At 42.4% G+C, this 16,531-nt stretch overlaps 1 protein-coding gene across 4 annotated transcripts in view; it reads right to left on the reverse strand.

Moving 5' to 3' along the window:
* ATVPS33 (Sec1/munc18-like (SM) proteins superfamily) overlaps positions 1-16,531 on the reverse strand; it is a 119,290-nt gene that overhangs the window by 23,386 nt on the left and 79,373 nt on the right. For all 4 annotated transcript variants that reach the window (XM_087669294.1, XM_087669293.1, XM_087669292.1 and 1 more), the window contains one exon: positions 5,446-5,568. In XM_087669294.1, coding sequence (XP_087525420.1) covers positions 5,446-5,568 — 123 coding nt within the window. The remainder of the gene's footprint in view (positions 1-5,445; positions 5,569-16,531) is intronic.

The raw sequence follows: 16,531 nt of genomic DNA on the forward strand, positions 1-16,531 counted from the left end.
GAAGATCCCCACCCACTGCTCAATCCTTCGGACACCCTGGAGGAGGCCTTTTACATTCTTCTTCTACCCTTGGATGGGGCGCCTTCCTTCTAGCGGTCATCTCACCTATTGATGCCCAGGATCTCGAGGATCTATCTAGAGCAGAGCCTTGGAGGTTCAGCCACAATTTAGTAAGGAGACCTTTGTATTCCTTCTTACATGGATGTACGGAGCCGGTGGCTTCCCTCCTTAGGTTGAGTTTCGGGTTCTCCAGTTCACTTTGTCTATTGTTTTTTACTGTAGGTTCCCTTTCAGGTGGAAATCTTGGATCTTAGGGATCCTCTACATCTTCTTCCTCCTCTTCTTTTTGCCTTGGTCACTTGGTCAGTATGGAGCCAACTCCCGAGATCGATTACAGGCGTATCCTTATGCTTCTTGACGCCACACAAAGTCCGACATTCCTCCTATGCATTGCATGTTTTCATCATCTTTGTACTAGGGCACTCGGGCAAGTGAACAATTTCCCCATGAGAGACACTGTCCAAGTGGCACCTGCTGCATGAGCATTCTTCAGCTTGCAGCATTCCATCTCCACCTCACGCTTCTCTTGTTCCCCTTTTTGGCCCTGAGAGGGGGTGTTCAGAAACCCTTCACCCACAGTTTTGCATTCTATATTTTGCGTTTAGGGTTTCACAACGGACAGTCCTAAAAAGGGGCTAGTGCCCACAGTAGGGCACCACCCTAGATAGCCAGTGTCCTCCCTCCAAGCGCCACCCTAGACAGTCTCTTGCCTATTTATAGGCTGCCTCTATCACTCCTTTACGGCTGATTCATTCAGTCCACCGCCTCTTCTCTCTAGCCTCTCCACTACCCTCACACCCCTTCACGAAGACATTGTAGTTCGTGGTTGGTGGCTATCTTCATCATCTTCCTTGTACGATGGCACCCTTGTTCCCTTGTATCACATTCATTCCATGATTCAAATCTTCATCATTCCATTCATCAGAGTTTCTTCTCTCTTCTCTTCTCTTCTCAATGTTTGTCAAGTTCACTCCATGTTCCTCCCCGCAAACCCTACTATCTCGCTGGTACGTCGTCCTTTGACACCAGGCAATTCTAAACTTCCACCCAAACCAAACACGACTGCTTCAGCAAAGATTGGAACTCTACCAATGGATGCTAGGAGACAATATGCAACAGCTACTTGTCAAAGGAAAGGAGCTGCTTTAGGAGGAGGAGATTGTGGGCCGAAGCAAAAAGGACCACCTCATAAAAACCACACAGAGCAGCAAAGATCCCCTCCATGCCATCAATCTAAAGAATAGAGGCCAGCCATTTTCGATCTAAAGAATAGAGGTCAGCCATTGATGGATCCTAGCAAGCACACAAATCTGACCCATGAAGAAGAGAACAACACCTAGCTCATGAAAGGCCAAAAAGGAGTGAAGAACCTGATGAGTCAGCACTTGCATATCTAGAAACTCCTCCGCACACACAGGGATGGCTCGATGATTATGCTCAACATATTCTTCCAAGAGGGAGTTCACAAACTCGAGCAACTGCTCCCAACTTGGATGATTTGACAAATCCTATGAAATGGAAACCACCTGAGCATACGTGTGAGGTGGAGAATCACCCATGTCAGGGGCTTCAGGAGCAGCAGTGAACTCATCATGAAGATGCTTGCTGCATCTTATAGATTGCTGAACATTAAAAGGGGGCGATGCCATCTCATCAGTGCAAATTAAAATGCTGTCATCTTCAACTGCATCTTCTTCTATTTTCATAGCTGGACCCAAGGCTTCAAGAGATGGGTCCATGGCAGCCTGATCTAGGCCTTCCATGAATGGGCAGGCCCGTCACACCGTTCTCCCTCCATTTCCACAGGCTGGCTTGCCCCAACACACAGCAGGCAAAGCCCGGAAGAGACAAGCTGCGCAGGAGTGTAAACACCCAGCCACAGGCAGGGCGACTTGCACAGAGGGCAGGACAGCAGGGCAGCCTGCTCAGAAGGCAGGACAGCAGGACGATGAACAGAGGGGCAGGGCGAGTCCTTGCACAGATCGTGAACAGGGAGCAGGAAAGTCCATGGCAACTCCCAGATGGCTGATGGCTGCTGGAGCAGAAGTCACAGGGGAGGAAGTGTCTGCTGATGCACAGCAGACAGATGGTACAAAGCCTAGAGCTTTTTCCCCTCTTCTCAACTCATCTTTTGTCTTCATCTAGATCTCATGTTAGCATACATTCTTGTTCTTCATGTAATTTCTCTCACTAGACATCTCTATTTTCCAGAGCAACCATACTCAGTCTAAAGCCTCATATCCAATTCATTCTTGCCTAAAAATATCCTATGGTTAGCAATGAAAAGACCACTGAAGAAGCTCTTCAATTATTTTTAAGCTTAGCAGCCATGGCCACAGAGAGCCATCTCTGATTAAGCAGTCATAACTCCATCCATAGAGCATCACAATCAAAGCTTAGTAGCTTAACCTAAAGAGCTCTTACAGGCACTTCATTGCCCTACATTGGTACTTAAGGCACCAGAAGCATCAAAAAAGAGTTGAAGAAGAAGGACAGGTTAGCTGCATGGATGGCGGTCGTACAAGCATAAGAGCATCTCCACACAAACTTTGTGTACATCTTGTGAGCTATAGGCGCATTAGCAGCAGAGAAATCTTGTATCAAGGTTTGGACGGAAATTATCCACCACAAAAGAAGCAATATGTCCACAATTGAGGGCTGCTGAGCTGCAGCAAAAGCCTCCATAGCTTTGTTAGTCATATACATTTTATGGGTGTTAGGCACATTTGTGAGGCTGTATTTGGGTGCCTGTTTGAGCAGTTGGGTGGCTCATTTATGATTGGTTCATTTGTCTGGGGTCTCGTCCTATAGTCTACATATACCCCACTCCCCTCTTTTTGTGTTGAATCACATCCATTTGGAGAGAGGGAGACTGGAAGTACTGCTGGTCATCCCATGTGCCATCACCTATGTGGCTTGTACATTACATATCATGACTAGAGTTATGCACTCAGTCGCCTATCCATCCATTCTGTGAGCTCGGTGTTGCGGGTTTTGGGTGATGTGTGCTGTTGTTCCTGTTGTGATAGGTTTACTACATGCTGCATTTCTTCATCCAAGAGCTGTAACCACTTGCATTTTGCTGCTGTACCATCTGGGGCGGGGCTGGGTGACTTCTTCCCTAGGTAGGCAACCTGCTTTAGGCTGGCCGAACTGTTCTCCCACCTGTTGACTGCTGGCTGTATTTGGTTGCCTGTATGAGAACCTGGGTGGCTCATTTAGCCCTGGTCCATGTACTCCATTCCTTCATTCTTACCATAGAGACTGGAGGTACTGCTGGTCATTATGCCTGCCATCACACGTGTGGTATGCATGGCACGCCTCATGTCTTGAGTTAATGGATTCCATTGCTCATTTATTCATTCTTTGAATTGTTGCATTTCCCTTTTACTATTTATCCTTGTGTGTTCAGCTGTTCTGTTCTTCCCCTTCTGGTGCTCATTCTAACAAGCTTCACTCCGCATAAATTGAAGTTATCTTGCCCTAAACCAGTTTGGTGGCCTCATATGTTAAAATGGTATTGGGAATTAAAATGCATTTTCAAGTGTGCTATATACACAGAAATCCAACTCCAACTAGCCAGATTTGAGTGCTGAATTGCTTCAGAAATTTGTTCACTGCTGTCTCGAGACTGTATTACACAGAAATGATGACCTGGTTGCTGTTGTACTAATTCCCTGCAGGACTGAATCTCTCTTCGCCAATTTCGAGGAGTAGATGGCTGACTCGGACCAGCACGCGGCTCACTTCTGCATTTAATACAGCGTGACAGGCTGGGACAGCTTTGTGGCTGCTGTACTCACATGGCAGGCTCTGTCTCAGTCATGTCTTCAAGCTGGATCTCTAATTTACAATCGTTTTACCACCTTGGGATATGTGCCAGTCAAAAATCAGGTTGTCCTCTAGTTTTAACAGGTTTGACAAACCAATTTACTGTTGTAACAACCAGAAATGTAGTCGTGGCTGACAATTTATCTCTCCCTCTTTGTCCTGCAGTTATTCAGGTTTTGATACCAATGAAAGATGAACTGCTACTGCTTGCCAATCTGATCTAAAATTAGTGTTACAGCACAGAATAAAAGAAAATGTGATTGTGAGGTCTCAGTTCACCTCCCAGGCTTAGCAGGACCTATTTTGTGATGAATTTAGTCCCCTTTTACGTTTAATGCATGTCTACCACATCATCCACCTACTTGGCCATGGCCCCTGTTCGCACACATTGAATGGCCTGAGCCCATTAATTAATTGGCCTTTGCCTGTGTTCACATGTCTCTCACGTATTCATAATAGTCATACCCCCTTGAACCCCATATGCATGTATTCTATAATGCACAAACAGTCACAGCTCCTAATAATGTTTCCCTTTGTGATTGTCACAATCTCTGTGACAAGCATTGTCATTGGACCTGCAAGAAGCACAACCAGTTTGGAGAGGGACTTGCAAGATTCTTCATCGTGAAGCGTTGAGCTTGGGTTGTTTCACTGAGGGACCTTTTTGTTGGCAGTCTATAAAACTGAGGCACCTAGTACTCTAGCAGGCACATGCACTCAACATTATTGTCCAGGTAGAGGCCTTGCTGCACCAACAGGTTCTAGAACCATCAATGTTCCATTCAAAAATTTGAGATCTCATTGGGAGCCTTGCAGGGTTGCATTTTTGCAAGGCCCACTGCAAGTTGGTGTTGGAGAGTACTCCTTGAGATATATCATCTTACCGAGCTCCAACCATCCATTATCCATTTGTACCAAGGTCTTTTGAGCAGACTCAGGGTGACTCGTGTCATCATTAGGAGATCAGATAAGTATCTTAGCCTCCTTTTTGTGTTAGAAACAGTACTCTCTATTAAGTCTACACTTCTCTACATTGGCTTCTTTCCCCATTCCCTCTAGACCACCTTGATAAGCAATGTATATATTTGACATAGCTCCAAAGTCGAATCATGCTGAGAGCTCTTTCACTTTCTGCTCCAGCTATGGTGTTGAGTCTTGACCCCATGCATTCTTACTTTGAGTTATGAAATTACCACACGTTTCTGCAAAACAACTTGAATGATGAAATATGTTGAAGTTTTTAGCATACTCCAGGTGAGCTAACTGTTCTATGTGGTGAGTCTACATGGCTCGTGCGTTATGTATTTATACATGAAAGTTGTGCAGTGAAGTAAGAGAGCTTCATGTCTATCGGTGGCCAGCTTGTCAACATGAAATCTGTAACCAGGTGCTTGTACAACCAAGATTTATATTAAAAGAAACAACATTAAATAACAAACCAGAATGAGTTTGAACGTCTATTACTCCTCATATATCCAAGCATTCAAGATATCATGACTTGGAAAGGGAGTCTAAAACTTACGAATTACACAGATTAATAGATTTTCATGTTACCTAATGTAGTCGAAATTCCTTTTTGGGATGCCACCATTGGTAAGTGACAGCAATACGAGGAGACGTAGTACACTAGGTAATGGGTCTTGCTTGTGAATCATTTCCTCTATAAACTCAAACGTACTGCAAACAGAACATTCACATAAGTCAGTGTTGTTGTACAGAATTTTACAGATCAAAACATTGGCAAAGAAAGCATTGTATTTCGTGTGCTGCACGGTTATCTTGGAACATTTGAAGCTAAAAATTAGAGAGGAATTAAATGAACATATCATTTTAAATGCTGGCAGTTTCTTAAGTTGTTTTTGCTGACATGTTGGAAAAGAGCTCACATGTCTCTGCACTAAGCATTAAATACATGGCAAACCATTGCACATAGGCTCTGAAGTGTTAATAACTTTCTAGCTACATTTCTTGCAGATTAGAACTGTGCTTCATAAGAGTTACAAAGATTGTGCTTCTTGTTCTCCTATGTGGCCTCTTATTTTTACCAAGAGAATATTCTCTTGGTAGGCACCTCAGTGGAAATTATCATGAAGGTAAAATACAAAGTACAGGATCCAGCAACACAAAGTAAAACTTGGGACAGAACAAGGGGCCTGGGGGAAAGGGGTATTTGTTCAAAGGACATGTCACCATTAGCCTAACATTTTTGGGTAAATGGCTTGAACTTACAACTAGCCAAAAACTCCTTAAGGAATTGGATTCATAGAAAGCATTATAAAGGTGCATATCTTGGCCGTTTGGACCAGAGAATGCACTTAGATGTCTGAAAATGCCTCCACTGAAAATATAAAATATTGAAAATAAAAACATTTTCACTACAGTGACGTCCCGAAAAATGCAGTTTTTGGGTCCAATTGGCATTTGCACTCTTCTGGATGGAATCCTAGAGAACAAGTTCTTTAGGCCCAAGGGTCGTCTACACTAGCATAGACCATGACGGACCACTCACTTCATGATTTGTGCTAGTCATATCACTCCTAGGCCCAAAAAAAAAAGTTCTTCAATACTCCATGTATAAACAAAGGTTGTCTCTACACTCATTTTCAAACTTTTTGAGACTTATAAGTTCATTTTTGGGTCAGATGTGCAATTTGGATTTTCAAAACAATCTAAGAAGTTGAGGACTTCTTATCTTTTCCTTCTTAGTATCTCATCTTTTTAAAAACTAGGTTACCTTGTTGCATTTCACTAAGTTTTAAATGACAAAAGGAGCTCACAAGACCCCAAACCCTCAAAAAACCCATGGTTTGGCTAGACAACCCATCTTTTAAGAGAGAACGTGGTTAAGAATAATATAATCATTGATGTTGGTTGTATGGGTTTAGTGTTGGGGTTTAGGAGTTTGAAGGCCATGTGTAGGTTTAGACTTAGGTTTTGAATGTATTGAAGGGGTGTACTAAATTAAAACCTTGTTTGAATGTAGCAAGAAAGAAAGTGGTAGGGAAGCTTGGATCAATGTTTAGTTGAGACATGCCCTAAAACCCTTAATGTAGCTAGAGATAAGTCACAAAGATTCCCCTAATCAAGATCTCCAAAAAGTGCACCTTTTGAACCATTGATTGTACACAATTGTCAAATGTACCTAGAGAAGAGAAACATCAGCTGAAAACTATTGCATAAATTTCTATGGCAACTTTAACAAATTTGACAACACCAACTAGTCTTGAATGCCTTAAAACCCTAAAAACAAGTATTCAATCGTTGAATTCCATGATAAGACCACACACACACACATACACACACAGAATATAAGATAAGATCTATTAATGTCTTTAAAAGGCCAGAATGGCCTATGAGACCATAACCAATACAACCGCTATCATCATCTCTCATCAAAGAAGAAGAGAGAAAATTTGTGTGTGTAGGTCTACATGGTAGATTGGAATGAGAAGTATGGAAAAACTGAAAAAGCTGAAAAAACTAAGTTTAAAAATATTAAAAAGAGTGTAGAGTATCTCCTCCTCAGTCTATGGAATCCACCAAGACTCTGCCAGCTACCTTCGATTGAGTCAAGTCGCCGATCCGTATCTGTAATGAGCAATCTTGATGCGAATGTGACGCATATGGGCATGCCTATTTGCCGAGTAGGTACACGAGGGTGTCGTGCTTTGCGTAACGCTGTGTGATGCCGCCTAATGATGTCCCTCAATGACACCTATCAGTGGGAGATGTAGTGTTTGAGGTGGCAATGGCTGGGGGTTCAGCTACACTGACAAAGTCTGTAACTGCTCTCTGGAGGGGTGGATGAGGTTGGGGTCGCCTCCTATCTCATAACAATATTGTTTTGTGCCGTTGGAGCTCCAATAAGAAAAGACCCAGACATCTTTGGTCCTCATAGTCCATCACCCATCTTAGTGGACCAAAGCCCTCCTTAAAGAGGTAATCATAGCAGCCTCAAATATCATAGTATATAGTACATAAACAAATGTAGTGCTCCTCCATTTTTTGCTCCCATCTACAAAGCTGGCACATCCTCTCATTGGTTGCAATGTGGCTCCATCGACCTTTCTCAATCATCAACTGATGTGATGAGGTGCAAATCTGATCAATAGCAACTCGGAGTTCATGAGAAAGTCGAGCATCCATGTATCTCAGTCTCACTATGAAACCATCATGAGAAAGCTACATTGCCGTGCCGCTACAAGCACACCATGTGAAAAACTCTAGAGTACGGCTTTCTTATTGATCTAGAGAGAGAATGCCATTAATGTTGGTGTTCGTAGTGTGAATGGTTCAAAAATATTAGATTTTTGGACAAGTTTCGCCAATTTATGATATTTTAGATATTATCTCTTGTAAAATCCAAGAACTGAAGATAACTTCTAGAATAGAATGACATGTAAAAGAAAGTAGGTAGCTTTCAGCCATTTTGAGAGGATTTTATGTAAAAAGAAGGATTGGCGAAATCACGTGACGCACGATCCCTGTTTTCAAGCAATGAACAACACTCCAAAGTGGAAGATGAAGGAGTGATCCGGCAAAATTCAAGTCACGTGTCCTTCTATTTTACCCCCCTTTCGGAGCCAATGGAAGCATCACATTGGCGGTCTAAGTAGCATAGAGGAAGGTATATTTTATGTACGTTTTTGTCTACAAGAGATTTATCTTTTCATAATGTAAAAATAAACTAACAGGCTTCAAATCTGTGAGTATTCTTCTACGTCTCCTATTTCTTTCAACCCCTTCTCTTCTGTCTACTCCTCTCCCTAAATCTCCCTTCACCCTAATGCCTCTTACCCCTACGGTAGACTTTTGACCCCAAAGGCTCCGACAATGTGCTATCATCATGACCAGCGGTCTTTCCATATGCTCCCGGTCATCATAATGTTGTGCTTCTAGTCCATCACAGTCCATAAGTGGCATCCCTCTAGTATGATAAAGGCTTGGGCCCCAAATGGCTCCCCCATAGAAGAAAGAAAGAAAGAAAGAAAGTTATATTAACGTCTTCAACAGGCCAAGTTGGCCTATGAGACCAAAATGTTGCATACAAATGTCTGGGAGATTTCAAAAGTCCCAGTGAAGCTAACATTTATGCTATGTTGAACTAAATTGAGTAGGTACAAAATGATATCTGGACTAGATACAATCTAGAGGTACTCCCAGTGCGGTGTGGAACTGCTTCTGGGGTGTTCATCCTAAGATGTACAATCCTAGAGAGAGAGAGAGAGAGAGAGAGAGAGCCAATGAATTTTTATACTTCAAAATTTCACCTCCTACATATGCAAGAAGGACATGACACTTGACACTTCCTCCAAGGCATACTCTCAACCACAATGTTGGGTGATGAAGCTTGCAAGTAAGGACCAGCAGCTAAGGCAAATAAAACTCCACCACCGCGGGGGGGGGGGAGAGAGAGAGAGAGAGAGAGAGAGAGAGAGAGAAGAGACTCTTGGACTCTTGCAAATACACAACAAACTAATGCTCAATGATAATGACTGATTGATTGATGAAAGTACAAAGGTAGGGCTTTATTATATAGGCCTAGGGATTCACCCCAAGACCCAAACCCTAACCCTAAACTTACATACGCTAACGTGTGTTCACACACAAAGATGGTGGATAACTAACAAACCCCCCTTTGGGTCATGGGTGACCAAACCTATAACACAATCCATAAGAGAAGAAAACACAAGAAGATCTTGCCTCGAAAGAAGTAGTGTCTAATCCCATACAAAAAAATTTTGATGGCAGATTTACCAAGCAAGAAGATGCTTGCAACTAGAGCTAGAACATGGCTTGTCCTACTAAAAAGCTCAAGGACCCATGGTGGGACATATCCATAGATGCATGTGTATGGCTCAAAGACTAATCAAAGAGAACTCCTTCAAGAATCCAAAGAAGGAAAGAAAATAGAACTAGAAATTTAAATATATGATGGAAATGTCTTAGCACATCTGTGTGCATGGCCTGTATCTAGTTCCAATCACATTTTATAATTTTGTATAATTTCTGAATTCTAAAATTCTGATCCTAGCTAGCCAAAGAAAATTACATCATCATATCAAAAGGCTACCACAACACAGCACACATATCATGCAAGGGGAACAACAAGAGTGGAGCCAATAATATGCAGCCACGGAGCAGCCTCTTCAATGACAACTACATCAACTAAAACCATGGAAGAAATCTGCCATAATAGTAATCCTTAAACATGGACCACTTGACCACCGTACTTAAGGTTGAATCAAACATAAAGGCACTATGGATGCACCAAATATGCCAAAGAGCAGTCCATCTCAGAAAATGGAAAGGAAGGATGATTTTGCTGCAAAGTGGTCAAAGAAGGCATCTTGTCGATGACCCAAGAACGGATGGCCATTTGTTGTTGTGTCACCGGGGTCCACACACGGGAAACAAAGCTCCAAATCTATCTTGGAACATGGTAAAAGATGAAAAGATGAATTGGGATCTCATCACACATAGTGCAAAAGATACATCAGCCACGGGAGATCTTGCGAGAATGTAGTACATCCCCAATGGGAAGACCCCCAATAAGCAACCTCCATATGAAAACTTTTCCCTAATAAGGAATCTTGGACTTTCACAATTGAATAAATCTATCCCACTGTATCCCAAACATACCATTCTTTGTTGGCTTTCTCATCATTGACCCATCTCTTATCCTCAATCATAAATCTGATTAGCCGACCCTTTTAGGAAATCGTCTAGTTTCACAAGCACCCAATCTTTCCAAGGGAAATAACATAGTTATCAGGTACAAAAGATATGATATGGTACGGTACTAAATGATATCTTAAGATTTTATAAGATACGGTAAGATATTAGTACAAATAATAATAATAATAATAACTTGATTATTTTGGACTAAAGATAATAGAATAGATATTTAAGATATAAATACCAATGCTATTAAAGTATATAAGATCAATATTTAAGGGTAGCATGCCAAAGCCTCATGCCGCATGTGCAACATGTACTACTGTTACCTACAAGTTACAAGTACATAGATAGGAGTGGATACATCATACATGAAGGATCATACAAATAAGAGTAGGCTTAAGAGAGAGAGACTAGAAAGAATTTGGGGGGGGGGGGGGGGGGGAGGGGGGAGGGGGGGGGGGTGGAGGGATGCTGGGGCTTGAGAGAAAAAAAAGGGTGCCAAAGGCGTGAGAGAGAGAGAGAGTGAGAGAGAGACTTCAAGGAGAGAGAAAGAAAGAAAAAAAAAGAAAGGAGAAGAAAGAAATGAGTAGGCTTGGAGGAGTGGCCAAAAAGGGCTAATTCTTTCATTCTAAATCATACGAATAGGTACGGTACAATACATAGACGGGAGTGGATATATCATACATGAAAGATCATACAAATAAGAGTAACCTTGAGAGAGAAGGTTGAGAAAGGGAGAGGCTAGAGAGAGAGAGAGAGAGACTCCCAGTCTTTTCTCCTTTCTCATTTGATAGCTTCCTGGCAGGAGATGCTTCATTTTGCAGTTTTCTGTTTTCCGTCCCCCAGATATTCGAAAAGAGGAAAATTCGCTGCAAGGAGAAATACTGGCTTCCTCGAGGTTGTTGGATTGGCCACCAAACGATTTGCAGCGAGACAAGTTCAATCAGATGGCTAGGTTGGGGTTGAAGACAGTCCGTGATGGTGTTATTCCTAGGCAGCCCTGTCTTTATTCCTTTAGGCATATTCGTCAGTACTTTAGGGTGCCTCTGTCAGAAGTGGTGCAACAATGGAAGCATAAACAACATGCTGAAATAAACTGCTGAAACACAAGACAAGAAAAAATAAACACAAATACAGATGAGAACTCAGATGTATGCTCGAGAAACAGAATCCATATCAAACACGAGACAACAGCATACAACAGTGAATCACTGGCTATGTGGACACCTTGGCACCGGCTCCTCTCTCCTCAGAAGAATCCACAAATGATGGCTGAAGTACACAAAGAAGAGGAGAAGCCAACAATATATAGGCATAAAATGGGGGGAGCAATAAATGCAGTCGGCCAGCATTTAATGCTGGTCGGCCAGCATTAAATGCTCCCCAACCCTAAAAAGGGTACTAGAAAATGCTAGAAAAAATTCTACAAAAAGGTCACAGCCTCTGCCACACAGACTCACACCTGAGCTGAATAATCTGCGAACAGCCTCGTGGATATAGGGGCATTTGGTCGTCCATACAAGACAATCTTCAGAGGTTCTTTCCTTTGCCTGTGTTACAACCATTGGATCCTTGGCATGACTAGATGTTTGTGCTTCCTGATGATTTTGAGAAAAGGTTAGCTAATCATATATATCATTAGATGGTGGAAGCCAAGAGATGGGTCATGAGGAAAGTGAATAGGTTATGGCATCGTAGGGACAATAAAAAGAAGTAGCGGGAAAGATTTATCCAGTTTTGGAAGTCTGTGGTCTCGTATCAGGGATAAGTGTTCATGTGGTGGCAGCTCATTGGGGGTCTTCCAACGGGTAAATTGCTCTGTGCCAGAAAGATCGCTGCTGGGCGTTGTGTTTTCTGCACTCCGTGTGATGAGACATTGCTTCACCTCTTTGTCCCCTGCCCTGTTGCGCGACAAATCTGGAATTTCATTTCCTGTGTGTAGTCCTCGTTGACTCGGCACCCCCTATTGGTTCGTTCCTTGATTATGGGAAATATGTCCTCTATGCCCTCTTTGAGTTCAGATTGTTCCTACCTATTTCATTTCCTTAGATGGACAGCCCTATGGCATATATAGCGTACTCGCAATGCCTTTATTTTTTATGCAGCATCGGGCATCCACGAACATGTGGCCCATGTGTGTGGAATAGTGTTGTGGCAAATCTCCTCTATGATGTCAACGGACCTGGTTCTTTTGTCTTGTTGCTCCCTGGCTGGCGATTGTTCGCTCTATTCCAGTTGTTCCTTCTGTGTGATCTATTAGTACTGTTCATGTGATAGGTTGTTCTCCTTGTTCTGAGCGCTTGTAGGCTTCATGTATATATTAGTTACACAGAGAGTGAGAGAGACAGAGTATGCTGACCTGATGGTCTGCTGTAATAGAAAGTAAGAGTTACAGAGAGAATGTTGACTTGATGGTCTGATGTAAATATTCACTATCTAATTCAATTATCTACACGAAAAAGAGAGAGAGAGGCTCTTGAGAGAAAAAGAGGGTGTGAGAGGCTTGAGAGAGAGGAAGAGAGAGACTTGGAGGAGAGAGAAAGAAGAAAGAGAAAAGAGAAAAAAGAAAGGAGAAAGAAAGTTGTTGCCTTCGAGAAGAGTGGCCAAAGAGTGACAATTTTTTAGTACTAAATCGTACAAATATGTACGGTACCGTATAGATCGTACCGTACTAATCAATCCGTACAACGTATGGAGGCAACTATGGGGAAGAATATTGAAAATCAGAAGACAGAGTATGCCATTGAAGCTATTCCTACAAGATCGCGACCAAATCTGCTTGTAGCATCTAGGCACCCAAAAGTACTAGTAAATGTAACAGAAAGAATAAAGACAGTGCTGACCAAGAATGATTAACATGTCCTGTAGAACTCATCTATAGGGCAACAAACATTAACTAATAGCACACACTATTCAATTCAACAAACTAAATAAACGACACAAAGAACCTCAAAGCTAGAGTACTCTTGCACAATAGATGAAACCAAATTGGCCTCAAGCTGAACGCCCCTTTTACGCTATTTCTTTAATATTGAAGATAAGCCTTTACACAAACCACTTGTGACATGCCTATGAGATCAACCCAACTATCACAAACCAGCATTGTTTTTGCTAATGATTCCTTACGTGCCTACCTCTTCAATAGACTAAATTCGCCCTAATTGTTATATTCCCAATTGGTCTCAGCAATCTTGACCAATGAGTTTTGAATCTGTCTCAATTACATACTCAAACTAGTGTCTTCAAGCATAGGGAGTTGCAATCACTCCAATGTTGACCAACATGGCATTGAGAAATGCATCCATGGTCTCTCATTGCTGCAAGACTACAATCAACAAGGAATTCACACGAATCTCAGTCCTAGACCAATCCAAGTTGTCAAATGAGGCCTCAACCCTGATTGTCCAACAATCTTAGAGTTTTGCCCTAACCAATGCACCTTCAATCCACTATCAAATTGAAGTAATTGAGACATGTAAACCTATCGTCCATAAACCCTAATCTCTAACAGCATGCATTTTCCCTAAGATTGGATGTTGAATCTAATGCATTCAATGGCTGGAAAATCAGACCTAAAAGTCTAAATACATTTTCCCTAATGTCTACCTGAATTTTCAATGATTTAGTAACCCAAACAAGGGGGAAATTGGGGGTTTTGGTTGGAATGTCTTGATCAAGCAATTCCACACCCAAAAATGATTGATTTTTGCAAACTATAATCACTCATCAACTGAAAACAGAAAACCCTACTTCTGATCTACTATATGATAGAGCTTACACAATTCGAGAGAGAGAAAGGAGAAGAAAGAGATTGATTCTCAGCTTTCTAGCACTTCAGGATGGCTGCACAACACTCTCTTGTTGTTGTTAAAAACAGCAAGCATGCATGTCCTTTTGTTGCTACAACCACCGCTCCAAAAGTGACACAGGGGAAGAGAGAGAGAGAGCCCCAAATAGCCAAGATCAAGCTTCCAAATGAGTAATCAGCTGCTTCTTATTCAGATGACACTTTTTTTTATAGGCCGATTAATGACTTGATCATTTAACATAAGTGAGTTGCTCACTAGACAAAACTTAAGTTCACAGCCTTCTTAATAGCTTAGCGACCTACTCACTAGGAAAAACTTTCAATTCTAAAGGCAAATTCTCAATTTACTCAAAGTTTCACATTGCACCTTATTCCTTTTGCCCTAGCCTTGTACCACATAGCCTATACACTTGTCCATTGCATACCCAATGTCAAATCCTTCACTACCTGTGGAGTGGTCACTATGCCAAAAGCTAGGGGTACTTGAATCAAAGTTCATTTTAATTCAAAATCTACATGACTTTTATTTGAATCATTAAGTGCATTTCCCATTCAAGTGACAAATGACAGCATCACGAATAGTCTCTACAATCCCAATTTAGTCATCCAATTAAATCTCCTTTTCAAGATCCAGAGGGTGTCATACTGTAAAGCAAGGAATCTCTTACAATAAGCCAATAAGATGAGTAAGGAGAAAGAACTATGCAATTTTAAAGGCCATGTGAAATTTAGAACATACCATTAAGAAGCCCGAATAATAATATGGCAATGGGAGATACCAATTTCCTTGAAAACAAATATCAGTCCAAGGATGACTTTGCACACACAGCCTACAAAAGAGACAATCTGAAAGCTGTCATATGGAGATCAATATCCAACAAAGCAGCCCCACCCAACCATTTTGGAGTAGTAACATGCTGCCATGACACCCACATCTAACCTAGATGATTCCTTTTTTTTTTTTGTTAATCCTCTCTCTCAAAGGAAGCCACTGAAAACAGCACCATCTGTTCAATTGGGTCATTTCCTAGCAGTATCCCACAACATGCAAAGTCTTTTTGTGTTGGCTGACTTCAAACTCAGGGGTACTAAGACATGGCCTTTGGCAACCATTGCATTCTTGAGGAAGGCCCAATAGACGGCCGAGCAATTCTCCACTTCCACCCATACTGGACATTGGTGCTTCAGTGGATATTGAAATTCTAGCAATGGACGCCACGAGACAATATGCACCATTTGTTTCTCAAAGAAGAGGGGTTGCTTTTGGAGGAGGAAATCTTGGGCCAAAACAGAGAGAAGCACAACCTCATTCCACCTGGACCAACAAATATCTCCTCCACACAATCAATCTAAAGAATGAAGGTCAACCACTGAAGGATTCTGGTGAGCACAGGAATCCGACCTGTGAAGAAAAGAATCATGCCTCGCTCATGGAAAGTTGAAAAAGAACAAAGAACCTCTTCAGTGGGCACTTGTGTATCCAAGACATCCTCCTCCGCACAAGTAGGGATAGCTCGATGGTTATGCTCAGCATATTCTTCCAAGAGGTATTTGTGAACTCAAGCAATAGTTCCTAATCCGGTTCCTGCAAATCCTGTGAAACAGAAGCCACTTGAGTGTACAAGCAAGGCGGAGAATCGCTCAGGTCAGGGGCTCCAAGGAAGCAGCAGGTTCAGCATCGCTCTTGCTGCATTTGACAGAGGGCTGACCCTCAGGGGGAAGGGGTACCATCTCGTCGGTGCAAGGCATCATGTCTTCTTCCAATACATCTCTTCTACATCCATGTCCAGATCCAGGGCTGCAACAGCCTGATCTGAATCATCCATATTTGAGGGCCACCATGACAAGACGGGACGGTCAAATGCTCCTGCTATTGTTCAGTCAGCCATGCTGCTGGCAGACAGAGCAGGTGTGCAAACCTGCAATTCTGCACAGAAGAAGTCATTTTCTGCGCCCAGGGCAGCGTGCACCCCAGGCAGAGCAATCAGACAGGAAGGGCACAGGACAAACAGGACACATGCTGCAGGGAGGGGTGCAGTCACAGCAGCATCAGGGCAATTCCTGCAGGCTGCGCCTTGTCACTGACGTCCTGCTCTGACGTGCATGCTCATCTCTGACATGGGCACTCTGCAGAAAACAGGCAACTGCAGG

The sequence above is a fragment of the Lygodium microphyllum genome, chromosome 27 (genome assembly GCF_053477565.2).
Source record: "Lygodium microphyllum isolate KBCC chromosome 27, Lygodium_microphyllum_v1.1.10, whole genome shotgun sequence".
Lineage (NCBI taxonomy): Eukaryota > Viridiplantae > Streptophyta > Polypodiopsida > Schizaeales > Lygodiaceae > Lygodium > Lygodium microphyllum.